The sequence below is a fragment of the Anomaloglossus baeobatrachus genome, chromosome 5, assembly GCF_048569485.1.
Source record: "Anomaloglossus baeobatrachus isolate aAnoBae1 chromosome 5, aAnoBae1.hap1, whole genome shotgun sequence".
NCBI lineage: Eukaryota > Metazoa > Chordata > Amphibia > Anura > Aromobatidae > Anomaloglossus > Anomaloglossus baeobatrachus.
This window is the reverse complement of record NC_134357.1, coordinates 472,503,203-472,517,371: the sequence shown is the minus strand read 5'-3', so window position 1 is coordinate 472,517,371 and position 14,169 is coordinate 472,503,203. Positions and strand designations below refer to the sequence as shown.

Here is a 14,169-nt window from a genome sequence, read left to right as displayed (position 1 = left end):
AAATATACCAGCACATTATGCTACTATAAAAATATTGAGATATTTAGTTGTAGAAATTCCTCCTAAAGACAGGAGTGTAGCCTGACGTTCACGGACTGTTTCTGTCTCTCAAACAGCAGCTCCTCAGTTTATTACCTGGCAGGGAACTGGTAAAACAAGAGGTATATAAAGACATCCCCTTAGTACTATCTGAGAGCTACACAGACTTTTGACCCAACATCTTGTGCAGGAAAATCTACACAAAATATAAAGTCAGATCTGTGTACTATGGAAGATAAACCATGCAGGAGGTAATGTAGAGCAGAAAGCAGCAGTGGTTCCTCCATTGTGCCCCGATCTTGCCAGGCTCCGATGCCGACCCTTTGGTTGGGGCCCAATACTCACCGTTTCACCACTATTACTGTTGATGTACAGTTTCTGTCCATCCTTGATCTGACAGGTCCAACCTGAGATCTGACTGATATCTGCTGGTGCTTGCTGGGGCGGAGGGGGAATATATTGTCCATCATAATCAGCTTCTGGGTAACTGTCTGTGTTGTCGTGAGAATATTCAGGGTAGTCGGCTTCTGGAGTTGGGGGCTGTGGACAGAAGAGGTGACAGTTTACCTTAGTGGCAAATTAACATGAGAAATACAGTAGGTGTGCGAGTAGCTGAATCCCTACAGTAGATGAGAGTTATATGCCAGAAATACCCATGACACGATCTGCCTCGTCCAAGTAGATTTCCGGCCCGGGAATATCATTTGACCACTTCCGAGGTTGTGGTGATTCAAGTCATGGCAGAATGTTTGGAAGCGTGGGATGATGTGAATAACGTCAACCACATGAACAGAAATGCGCAACAATGGGAAGTAAGCATGTTAGGGATACCCGGGGTTCATAGTATTGCAGACATGAGCATTACAGAATTGGAGACATTCTACACACCACACGCCATTGGAGTGTCACCTGGACTTTTTTTTCTTTGTGCGCCGTCCCCTTTGCTATTTAAACCGGTGAATAGTGAACCAACATGACAGCAACCACATGTCCTTCAGGTATTAAACCCAGCTATTGGGCCTCCAGATGAACCTTAGAAGGAGGGGAAACACGTCAAGGTCACATTATTATTTTTTTTTTTGGAGTAGGGGGGGGGGCACTCAAGTTCTTAAAGGGAACCAACCACCAGGATTTTGATGTATGAAGTCAAGACAGTTCCATACAGGCACTCGGATGCTGAATCCAAGCATACCTTTTATTGAAGGATCGGATACTTGATTACTGAAATATCTTTTAATCAAAGTTGCAGAAGCCCACTGCACTTTGGTTGATGTGTGCAGCAGTGCGGGCATTTGTGGGTCGGGTGCTGTGTGTATATTCCTCCTCCTCTGTCCTCTATGGCTTGTCTCTGTTGTTGGAGGCACATGCGCATTGCCACAGTAATTATGTCTTCATTAAAATGGCACCGGAGTCCTTGCATGCGAGTACTGCGATCTCCTCTGCCATTTTATTGAAGACACTGGAGAAGACCGGAGTGGCATCTGCATGTTGCAGATTTTTTTTTCATCTGCCCATGCACCAATGCCGCTTAATGTCTTCACCACGGTGTCTTCAATAAAATTGTGCTAGAAATCGTTGTACGTACATGTGCAGACTTTGGCGCCATTTTAAATTAATACATAATTACCGCTGCAATGCGCACCCGCCGCAGCAATGCGCAATATTTAAATATAGTAAAGGGGGCAAGCCATATATGACGCAGGATGAGCAGGTATATTTACCAAATGACCCGACACACACATTTTATATATAATATATAAATATATATATTATATATAATATATATATATATATATATATATATATATATATATATATATATATATATATATATATATATATATATATATATATATATATGTATGTATGTATGTATGTATGTATGTATGTTCCTTTTTTTTGAAAGATCCTATGCTTGGTGGCTGAAGTTTCTAAAACAGAATGAAACAGACACGCTGGTACTAACCTGACTTCAAGCTGGACTGGCAGCACCTTTACAATGTGGACAGGTGCGTATCTGTACGTGATGTGAAATATATGAGAAATAAGGAACAGCCGCACACTGTGAAAAAACAAAATAAATTCTATCTAAAAATATTAATGGAGGTATTTAGAATATTATAATGGCCATTGTAATACTAGCCCAATGCCCCTTCAAAGGAGGGTGTCGTGAAGGGGCGCTGGGCTGGTATTACAATGGCCATTATAATATTCTAAAGACCTCCATTCATATATTTCACATCACGTACAGATACGCACCTGTTTCATTTATTCATACAGAACCCCTGTTTCATTCTGGGGTTTTTTTTCTCTACATTGTATATAACAGGGAGTGGTGCTCTGTTTGCTGGATTTGCCCTCTAGCTCCTGGCAGCTTCATTAGCCTTTTTTTGTGTCCACCAGCTGATCTTGTAGGTTTTTAAAACCTAGAAAAGATGCAGTGTAGAGTAGGACCCAGCAGAGGAGGATGCCGTGAAGGGGCGCTGGGCTGGTATTACAATGGCCATTATAATATTCTAAATACCTCCATTAATACTTTTTAAGTAGAATTTATTTTGTTTTTTCACAGTGTGCGACTGTTCCTTTTTTCTCATATTATATATATATATATATATATATATATATATATATATATATATATATATATATATATATATATATATATATATATATATATATATATATATATATATATATATACATATATATACACACACACACATACACACACGCACACAGTACACACACACAGTACACACACACCCATATACATATACATACATACACACACACACATATACATATATATATTATATACTTATATATACACACACACATACATGTATACATACACACATATATACATCTGCACACACACATGGATGATTCAGGAATAAAGAAAGGATAGCCTATGTTGAGCAGGGGCACCATTTCGCGTGTGTCTTTGTGGTGCCAACATCCACGATCAGGTCGGAAATTCCGCCAGGGGCATATTAGAGAGCCTCTTAGGCATTACACATCAAATGGTGTACTTAAATATCACCTCTATACCCTTCACATCCTGTTTGCACTACTCCATCCAGTACAAATTTTAATATTGGCAAGTATTTTTGCTCTCTGCATTAGTATTTTTAATGCATAATAATAAATGTGTTGGATTTTAAATGGGAATCTTTTCACTTTGTTAAACCCTACATTTTTTAATTCATCCAAACTGTTCAATTAACTCATATGCCAGAAATATCATTAATATGGGGAACTAATAATCATAGACACCTAGTAGGAGACTATTATGAAGAATCCCCACAACAGCCAAATGAAATCAGGGCAGCTGGATAAGATGTCACCAACCATTCCTGATTCTCTGTATCTGGACTGATTCTGATAAACAAAAGATGTAAGGGGAACCCCTCCACCACATACATGAATAGATTTCTCTGTAGACCCCCCAAAATAAAAAATAAATGATGTTAGGAAATGGTTTTGGATTACAGCTGCTGAATGAGCCAAAAAGTAGATTATAAACACCACCACTGGCACAGTGCTACTGGAGGTGAGGTGAACATTGGAGAAGCTATATACAAGGATATACCAACCCTTCTGTCCAACCCTTCTGGTCCATAAGGGGAAAACATTGGCTTCACTGCTGTAAGATGCAGCTCACTCTCTGGAGGTGGGTCCCAAGATGTCTCTCCAGTCACTAAATTGTAGAAATAGAACTGCCCACTGGATTCATCAAAATGTTTCTCCCACTCTAATTCTTCCGACACAGAGCTTGGTGAGGTTGGAGAAATGGGTGACTGAAGAGTCTCCTCTATTTGGTCAAAAGGACAATCCCAGGTTGTTTCTCCAGTAACACAGTTGTAGTAGAACAGTTGTCCAGTCCCGTTATCAGTGTGGGTCTCCCAGTCATCTATGGTACTGGAGGAGTACCTCTGCTGAGAGGACGTACTTTTCCTCAGTTCATCACTACGAAAGTCTTCCAAGTTGGCATAAATGTGAGATGGATCCTCTTCTTCATTCACCACCTGCAATAGAATAAAGAACACTTAGTGGACGGTGGCACTTCTTAGTCTTATGTCACTGAGCATTAGTGACAGTATGGCTTGTGTCTAATTATCACTGTCATCACCATGACATTCTGAATAATAGGCCATGCATGAGGCTCTGGCATAACACGAAGCAATGTAAATTAATTCCAGTACCTGGAATATATATTTTCGACAAATGTCTTGTGAGGAGGAGGCGTTAGCTTGCCATTGCCCTCATGCTCCCAGCACTACATGCTGCCATGTGCGCTCAGTGACAGCACCTGATTGCTCATCAGCATTTTTGTTCTGTCATTGTCTCTTAAATAAACCGAATTCTTAACCCCTGACTCACTCTCAGTGTTGACTAAATAACTTCCCTGCCCATCAAATAACCAAGGCAATAAAACAAAGCCGTGAGAGCCGAGAAGAAACCATAGGAAGAGAAGGAGCTTCTCAAACCTAAAGAAAAAAAACTAAACAAAAACCACTAAACAAAATAAAAATGGAGTCTTTCTAGAGATGAGATACCACATAAGAGAAGGAGCTTCAAAAAAGACAAGTAACATTTAATAATGACATTGAGACAAAATCAGATGTTCTGAGCCTTGGGAGTCATGTGCAGAAGATGGTCTCCAAAGTCCACAGGTCCATTTTCAGTCTTGGACTATAGCAGTGTTCGGGTGAACGCTTCTGCCACTTTGCGTTAGTGATCAAAGGACCCTCATTGATCCTTGAGACTATTACCCTGTCACAAGACAGAACACACACTTGGGAAAAGAAAGCCTCTAACCAGAGAGAGGGGAGACACCAGGTCAAAGAAGGAACCTTACAAGATGGAAAGTCTACTAAGTCTAACCATAGGAAACAAAACCCCATAGATACCAGGAACAGAAGGAGTCTTCTAAAAGAAATTAAATAACTGCTAAAGAAAACAGGTCTAAACAAAGAAGATCCCAGCCAAAAGAAGGATTTCCATAGGAAGACCTAAATGAAGAGCAACACAAAGCAGGAGACACCTGGGAAGAGATGGAACTTGTAAGACAGAAAGACATTAGGCCTCATTCACATGTCCAGTTTTCAACTATTCTGATGTTTTCATGGATTGCACACTTTCCCCATTATCAGGGGTGGAAAGATCATTGGTGCAGCCTGTGCGGCTACACAGGGGCCCAAGTTCTACCTCCAAGCAGGTGGAATTGTGCATTATGATAAACTATTGGGCTGCAAAGGGCCCATATATTGTTCTTGCACAGGGGCCCCTTTCTGTCTGTGTCCACAAGTGACCATTATAGTCTGTCGGGTCTTCACATGCCGAGGCTTTGTTTTTTCATGGACTGTCGACACAAAATGAATTTGGGAGAAATGTTTGGTTTTTTACCGGTATCATGAATGAAAAATGACCCATACAAGTCTATGGGGCTATGAAAATCACATACAGCTCACGGGTGGTGTCCGTATACAATCTGTGTGCGGTCCAGGATAAACATTGCAATGAATGGGAGAAGCTTTTCATGTATCAAAAATAAATGACAAAAGTACCGAAGAAACCTGGTAAAAACTGACCAAATACTGAGTACTATTTTTTAATTTTGCATATGTAAAAAAATTAGGACACATCTGAATAAAGTCTTAAAAAACGAAGGAGTATATCTAAACAAAGGAAACACTAGGAGCTACGCAAAACTGGAAACTGAAAAAAAAATCCCCAAAAAAATTTGTATTCTTAGAAAACCTCAGTCGTCCATTTGTTCCCTGATTTTCATCAGTATCAGTGTTTACCACTACTGATTCAGGTTTGGTTTTTTTGGGGGGTGGGGGATATATATATTATATAAAAAAACAAAAATAAAAAAAGAGGAACAAAATTGTTAGAGGAAGATTGAGAAAACCAAAAGGAGTCTGTAGATTGGACAGTGCTAGGAACTCCTTAGCATGCAGTCTAAGCTGTCTATTTTGCTTTACGGATCCATAAAAAAAAGTATGCGAACAGCCCCATAGAATATAATGGGTATAACGGGTGCATAAAATACATCCAAGTGAGGCCTAAAACTGATGACAAGGGAGTAAATACAAGACACACTAGTAAAAGAAAACTCACGAGACCCACTAGGCAAACAAAACAAAACTGAGGAGGCGCCAGTGAAGAGAAGGAGACAGGCAAAAGAAGAAAAAACTACGGATTTTTTTTTTTTTGTTTCACCAAATAGAGGAGGTCCCAGGACAAAAATCATATGGAAAAAGACAAATCTCAACATGTAAAGAAAGTATCGTAGATACGAAAAATACAGGGGAGCACAATTTAATGGCCAAGTCATTGAGGCACCATTCAACAAAGAATCTGTAGATGCAAGATTGATTCCAACTTATCGCTTCTCGAAGGGATTACACTAGGACAGCTCAATCTGAACTAATTTTGACCAACTTAAAGATTGAATTTTTGGAGAAAATGTCATGCATTTCATTTCTATCAACTGTCTAGGCCATTAGAAATGAAGTGATGTGAATCTTCATAAATTGGAGAAAAGTGAAGTACGCCATTGGTGCTCCTGGGTTTGGACTACTGGAGCTCACCAGATCTTTTTAAGATTAAAAAGGAAAACTTGACAAGTCAAAAGAAGACCTGCAGCAGATTCTAAAGTCAGATCAGCTCCTTGTGTGTGGTTGAGGACCCCTTTTTTTATTTCACAGGGGAGCACTGGTGGCAATGGATGGGACAATGCAGAAAAATAAAGTGGGTTTGAGAGCTGAATGTCACTACCCAGTTATTGAAGATTGTTCCACCTCATCCATGGTCCAGATATGGATTACAGGCCCATAAGTGGTTTCTGCACTTTCAGTCCATTGTTTGAGATTTTACGTGGAACATACAGTACAGTGCAGACGTTCATGAGCTCTACAAACATCACGCATACCCTACAACCATTCTTATACCGATTAACCCCAGTCACTTAATGGGAGAAAATAAAATATACATGCTCAAGTACAAGACTCCTCACAACCCAGCAGCCTGCAGATTATGGAGCTGTCCATAAAAGCTACATGATCTAACGGTAGTCCATCCTCCTAGTAAATCCTCTCTGTTGGAGGATGGAGCTTCCATTGATGGATTAACTATGTGGAATCTCCTTGATGCTAGTAAGTAAAACGGCAGACAGACTGTATAGAAAAGCCACACTGTCTTCCTGTCAGCATAAATAGGATTTATATATGAGGAACAACGAGGCCACACAACCCAGTGCTGGAAGAATAAAACCTACTGCACCAGTTAGAGCAGTTTATACTGGGGGCTCCTCAGCAACTTTCGCAACATGACAAGTTCCATGAAGCAGAAGTCCACTATTTCTACAGGTGTCAGTGTGCGCGGCACATCTTTGTCAAGTGCAAAAATGACTGCCTGCTTGTGAAATTAGCGACTTCTCAATAATGTTTCCTGCTCAAAAGCCACAGGTTTACAAAACATCTAACCAAAACGCCTCTGGCACGATCTAAACATGCTCCCACAAATGGAGCTGGACCGTTCATAACAGTCATTGCTCACGCCCTCTAAATTGTGGTCTGCATAGAAAAGCGAAAGATATGCGGACATGTAGTACTGGTACATATCGGCCATAAAGAGCATCAACATTCAGAGCCTGTCTACTAGCCACATACAAACCACAAGAAGTGTGGACTGGGGAGCTTCTGAAGACCTTCACCCAAGGGTGTCCATGCCACTTGGCCAGTTCATACGGCTGCCACTAGAGCCCTGTCCTGTATGTTCCCAAAACAGACAAGGAACATGTAGACAATGTCCCATCAGATCTTTGTGGTTTCACGTAGGATTCAGTGTGTACTAAAACCACTATAGCATCAATCTAAGACCGGCTTGGTCTCTTCCAACCGAATAGGACAAAGCTCCAACCATTGGGAAAAGAAAAACATGTGTAGTATGGAAAATGCCTTATAGACGCCAGTGTTCCCGCAGTTTTTGAAGTGTAAGATACATTGCTGGTGGCGTTTTTCCTAAAGTGTCTTATTGGCATCGTCATTTTTGCTGTTTTTTTTAAATTCTAAATGTAAAATATTGCGGTGGCTATTAGTGTTCAGGTCATTTTGTCCAGCCAGTGCATGGCATTCAAAGCCTGAAGAAGATGAACATCTGCACATCAAGTCATTCTGATGTTACTGTTCATATGTTCATTATTTTTAGTATTTGAGTGATTTTTCAGGACGGTTCCAGGCGGAATCATCCCAAAAAAGATGTTGATGTCGTGCACATACCACGAGTAGGTATCTTCCTTCTAAATGAAAAGATTAGAAACCCAAATGCAATACTTTCACTATTGAGCCACCAATATTTTGGATGGCAACCATGAACTAAGGGGATAAGTACAATTACACAATTAAAGGGTATCTTGTCACCTGGTTTTTGCCACCTAATCTGAGCATAAATTAGGGGCAGAGATCCTGATTACAACAATGTGTTAACTTACTGGGCTGCTTAGTGAAGTTTTGATAAAATCACTGTTTAATCAGTAGAAGATCATCATTAAAAGGACTACTTGGCATAGTGCCAGGTAGTCCAGCATATTCATGAGCTCTGTATAACTACTAGCTCTGGAGCAGAGAAAACATTGATTTTATCAAAATGACAGCAAACAGCCCAGTAAGTGACACATCATTGAAATCAGGGCCTCTGTCTCTACATTATGCTGCTCTCAGATGAGGGAGCAAAAACCTGCTGACAGATTCCCTTTAAAGTTCATATAAAAAAAAAAGTTCATACTATTCAGCCTCTTATTCGGCTACTCCTAGAGAACTTTAAAAACCCTTAAGCTGAGCATTCTTGTATATATGAAAGTTAGGAGACAGTTGTCAGCCAATGTGTTGTCCAACAGCTCATGTGTACGGACAGGTTTATAGTAAAGAATCCCCATCTGTGTAGAATCCTTCCTTCTAGATGTTGGGGACCTCCCCTTGTTATGATAGATCAAAAGTCCCTCAATGGACAGATAGCATCTCACTCAGCACTTAGAGAAGACCGACCATACATAAGTCACAAAGCTGGACACGGACCAGAAAACTGTACACATATCCTTACTATGACACTTCATAACATGAAGGTAGAAGGATGATTAGCACCGACTGAGGACCATCAACAGGTTTCCCAACTTCCACAGAAGCCAATATGCTCTATGCTGGTGACCATCAACAGATGAAAAGCCCTAGACCATACCTCAACATTCCTGGTTGGGCTTGGCACCATCTTCTTTATCCTCCTGGAGGTTCTGCTAAAGAAGTCCATAATGGTCCCAGGCCCCGCTCCTCACATAGGCTACACACATTTCCGAGACCTCATGTACATTGTTACTCTAAGCTGTCACACAGCAGACATTGGAGAAAGAAGAACTAGAAGCGGCTGTGATGGGGTTTGCACATTTCCTGTGTTAGGTGGAGGAAGGAAACTGTATAGAAAATCAGGTGGCTTGTTTATAGACTCAGGAGAAGAGATGATGAGTACTGTGCAGAGGGGACCCTGCACCCAAAGTGTTCTCTAATTGACACATTCTGTTTCCATTCAAGTTTATTGGAGAAAAAAATTCAGACATTGCAACAAAGGATAAGAATCAGTATGCAGAGATTGTTCCATGCTTCCTTCAACTACGTGGAGACGTAATCAACTTTTCCATCCTTGCTTCCATGCCTTCAGCGACTTTCCTTTATGTGCTACTTGAAGACCTCTAATGCTCTACCTTTCTTGTCTCTTTGTGCTTCTACTCCCAGGGATAGAGGTTTTAAAAGTTGCCATACAGTTAGACACCAATTTCCAACCAAGCGTACTTCAGTTTTGTCCAGATTCGATTTTAGCAAACTGGGTTTCTGCTGGTTCTTGTAGTTCACAAAGCAAACCGGTCATGTTGAAATTGACATACATTTTTGATGGAAAAGTTTCAGTAAAACTAGTATTTTACGAATTAAAATCCCTGGTATTTATATGAAAGAGTCCAGTGGGTAGTCCTATTTTGTTACAGTCCTTCCTGTATTACTGCATGCAGGTGTCAGTCACTGATGGCACAGCCCACTAAACTCATACATACAAACACCAGGCATTTTAATGACAAATATGTTATACTAAGTTCTCTTTTTCCAACAAACATACAAATCTACTCCGCTTCTCCTCTTATATACCATGCAGTCTACAGACCAGACTATGTCCAAGGTCCCATCCACAGACCAGACTATGTTCAAGGTCCCCTTTAAGTAGGTATTCGTATCTGAAAAGGAATTGACTCCCGGTTTAAGACTGGTCTACTTTGTTTTCTTCTGTATAAGAATACATCCACGGCGGGACTTAACCACACAAGACACTTCACAGCGTAATCCGCACATCTGTTTGTTGCATACCCTTTGCATATCAGACCAATTTACATCGTGGATTTCTCCTACAGTGTGAGAACAGGAACAATCATCCACAATGCTGGTAATTTAGGTGGAAACTTCACTGCATTTGTGACATGTTATATTCTAAGGCTAAGTACCAGTGGAGTTTTTGGAACAGAAACTCAATCCTCAAAATCTTGCCAGGTTCTGTTTTAAAAACTCTGCAAAAACAAAAGAAAAAAAAAAACAAAAACAAAACAAAAACAGATTTTCAGGCAAAAATGACCAGCTTTTCTTTGGAGCAAGTTTTGGATGTATTTTTCTTTTCCTGAAGCAATTTTTGGAAGAGATATTTTCCTGAAGTTTTTCTATTCTTTTCCTACTATCAATCTGACACTACTTAGCTTAGAGCAGATTCCATTACTTCGAAGAAATAACGACATGCACTTTTTTTTTCCCCCCACCAGGTGTTTTAGAAAATCTGAAGTGGAAAAAAACCTCCACTTATAAGCAGCAAACTGAGTTAACATTGAAATTATGTACATATACACATACATACACAAGCATGGGCAGTTTTGTGGGTTTTTTTGGACGCTGGAGATTTGGATTTTTTCTCTATTACTGCACCGAAGCCTTGACCTGGGTGGCTCTGTGCACTTCATCTCCATGTGGATCAGGTGGAATTAGGATGGGTGAACAATCTCCTTTTTATGGCGCAGACTTGCTACAGAAAAACCCTTTTAGTGCACATAGTCTGAGCGTGGTATTCTCAGCCATGACTCTGGATTATTATCCTAATAGTAGCATGTAAACTGCATTGAGGACAGAAGCAAGCACTGTGGTACACCGTATTTTGAGGAAACTGTTATTGTGGAGGATCAGCCGGGAGATGCCCTTTGTGGTCTTCCTGCCAGGAAGGAATTGTATTATTTAAGAACTGTGTGATTAAACCGAAGAAAATAGGTTAAAAAAGGGGTATCTTATCACGTCTCACTGTAACATTGAGAGATAAGGAGCTGCCGGCGGTGCATCAACAGCTGCTGGACAGGCATGAACAGGCCTCTGGCCGCCAGCAGGTATCGTGCAGCAGTCCTGTGCACGCTGCATAATGTTGCCACAGTTGAACACTACCAGCATGGTGTGTGAAATTTAAAGAAATGTCTTTTACATACTGCAAAAAAAACAACAAAACAATTATATATATATATATATATATATTTTTCAGTGTAAATTGACTGGCGCTGCAATTTTAAAATCCAAACCAATTTATGGTGCGGGTACGAATGTCGGAGCGGATGTCACCCTTTGCAGATTAACAACATTTTCACAACAATTTCCACATTGGTAAATTGGGGAATGCGATGTGGAAATGTACACCATGACAGTTCGTTATTGTATATTCTTAAATCAGAACAAAAAACAAAACACAACACGTCAAAACATTTCAACAGGATCAAGATTACGGTGGGGGAATATAAGTATCTGATACACTGCCGATTTTGCAAGTTTTTCCACCTACAAAGAATGGAGAGGTCTGGAACTTTTATCGCAACTACTACACTTCAACTGTGTCAGACAGAATAAAAAAAAAAAAAAAATCCAGAAAAATCACATTGTATGATATGTAAATAATTACATTTTATTGCATGAAATAAGAATTTGATACAATAGAAAAACAGAACTTAATATTTGGTAGAAACCTTTGTTTGCAATCACAGAGGTCAGACATTTCCTGTAGTCCTTGACCCAGTTTGCCCACAATGCAGCAGGGATTTTGTCCCACTCCTCCATACAGATCTTCTCCGGATCTTTCAGGTTTCGGGGCTGTCACTGGGCAATGTTGAATTTCAGCTCCCTCCAAAGAATTTCTATTGGGTTCAGGTCTGTAGATTTGCTAGGCTACTCCAGGATCTTGAAATGCTTCTTACTGATCCACGCCTTAGTTGCCCTGGTTGTGTGTTCAGGTAATGGGTCGTGGCTGGGAAGACCCAGCCACGACCCATCTTCAATGCTCTTACTGAGGAAAGGAGATTGTTGGCCAAAATATCACAATACATGACCATACCCATCCTCCCTTCAATACGGTGCAGTAGTCATGTCCCCTTTGCAGAAAAGCACCAAGGTATGATGTTTCTACATCCATGCTTCACAGTTGTGACAGTGTTGGTGCGGTGGTACTCATGTTTCTTCCTCCAAACACGGCGAGTGGAGTTGATACCAAAAAGTTCTATTTTGGCCTCATCTGACCTCCTTCCCATGCATCATCCAGATGATCATTGGCAAACTTCAAACGGCCCTGGACATGTGCTGGTGTGAGCAGGGAACCTTGCGTGCTTTGCAGGATTTTAATCCACGACGGCATAGTGTGTTACTAACGGTAACCTTCGAGACTGTGGTCCTAGCTCTCTTTAGGTCATTGACCAGGTCCTCCTGTGTAGTTCTGAGCTCATTCCTGATCTTTCTCAGAATCATCCTTACCCTAAAGGCCCCATCACACACAGCGCTAAATCTTTGGCAGATCTGTGGTTGCAGTGAAATCATGGACCTATTGTTCAATTTGTACACAGCCACGAAGCTGGCGCCGATTGTCCACAATTTCACTGCAACCACAGATCTGCCGCAGATTTATCTCTGTGTGACAGGGCCTTTAGAGGCAAGATCTTGCATGAAGCTCCAGACCAAGTAAGACTGACAGTCATCTTTTGTTTCTTCCATGTTGCCTTCTCACCAAGCTGCTCGCCTATTGTCCTGTAGTCCATCCCAGCCTTCTGCAGGTGTACAATTTTGTCCATGGTGTGCCCTTAGTAGAAATGAGTGGTTTTTGGATTGAACACAGACTTTAAAAAAAAAAAACACGTAAACATCGCTGTGCTCAGGTATGCTCAGTGCTCTGCCCAGTGTGAGCCACTTGTAGCATTTGAACGACTAACAGCGTAATTGAATGTAGTGTGCAACCCACAAAAAAAACAAAAAAAAAAAAAACAAACAAACAACCCTTCTATGGGTTCCCTCATCTCTAGCCCTTAGACAGCGCTTTGGTCTTGGTGAGGTTGGGGTGTAATTGAGTGTGTGGACAGGCATCTTTTATATATACATATATATATTATATATACATATACATACATACATACATACATACATACACACACACACACAAAATGGGAGCAGAGTGGGAGGGCTTCTTAAGAAAAAAAAAATATCAGGTTTGAGAGCCAGAATTCTTGCTGGTTGGTAGGTGATCAATTGCTTATTTCATGCAATAAAATGCAAAATTAATTATTTAAACATCATATGTAATTTTCTGTTTTGTTTTTTTTTTGTTTTAACTGTGTCACAGTTGAAGTGTATTTACTATAGAAATTAAACACCTCTCCATTCTTTGTACGGTAGATGGGAAAACTTGCAAAATTGGCAGTGTATCAAATACTTATTTCCCCACTGTATATGGTGTTCGGCAATGATGCTGAAGGATCACTTCACCTCATACAAGTCATATGGATCCCAAAATTGTAGCAATGAAAAATACAGCCTATACTACAAAAACTAAACTCTCATATAACGCAAACAGAACAAAAAAAGGGTAGAGCTCTTGGATGGAGACAAGGAAAAAAAAAAAATAAAAAAAAAAAATGAAGAGGATCCCACTGGGGTTCTGCTGCCCAGAAACCATCATAATTCTACAGTCGGCCCCGTCTATAGAACAGAATTATATAATACGGACGATAACTCGTATCTATAG

The 14,169-nt window shown here is 40.4% G+C and overlaps 1 protein-coding gene across 4 annotated transcripts in view; it reads right to left on the bottom strand.

The window, feature by feature from the left end:
* The window catches only part of ARHGAP27 (Rho GTPase activating protein 27), a 75,615-nt gene that overhangs the window by 31,353 nt on the left and 30,093 nt on the right, over positions 1–14,169 (bottom strand). For 3 of the 4 annotated variants that reach the window (XM_075350657.1, XM_075350656.1, XM_075350658.1), the window contains 2 exons: positions 3,636–4,067; positions 385–579 (listed from right to left, as the gene is read on the bottom strand). In XM_075350657.1, coding sequence (XP_075206772.1) covers positions 385–579; positions 3,636–4,067 — 627 coding nt within the window. Of the gene's footprint in view, positions 1–384; positions 580–3,635; positions 4,068–9,285; positions 9,405–14,169 lie in introns of those variants that run through there. The other variant, XM_075350659.1, reaches the window with a different exon arrangement.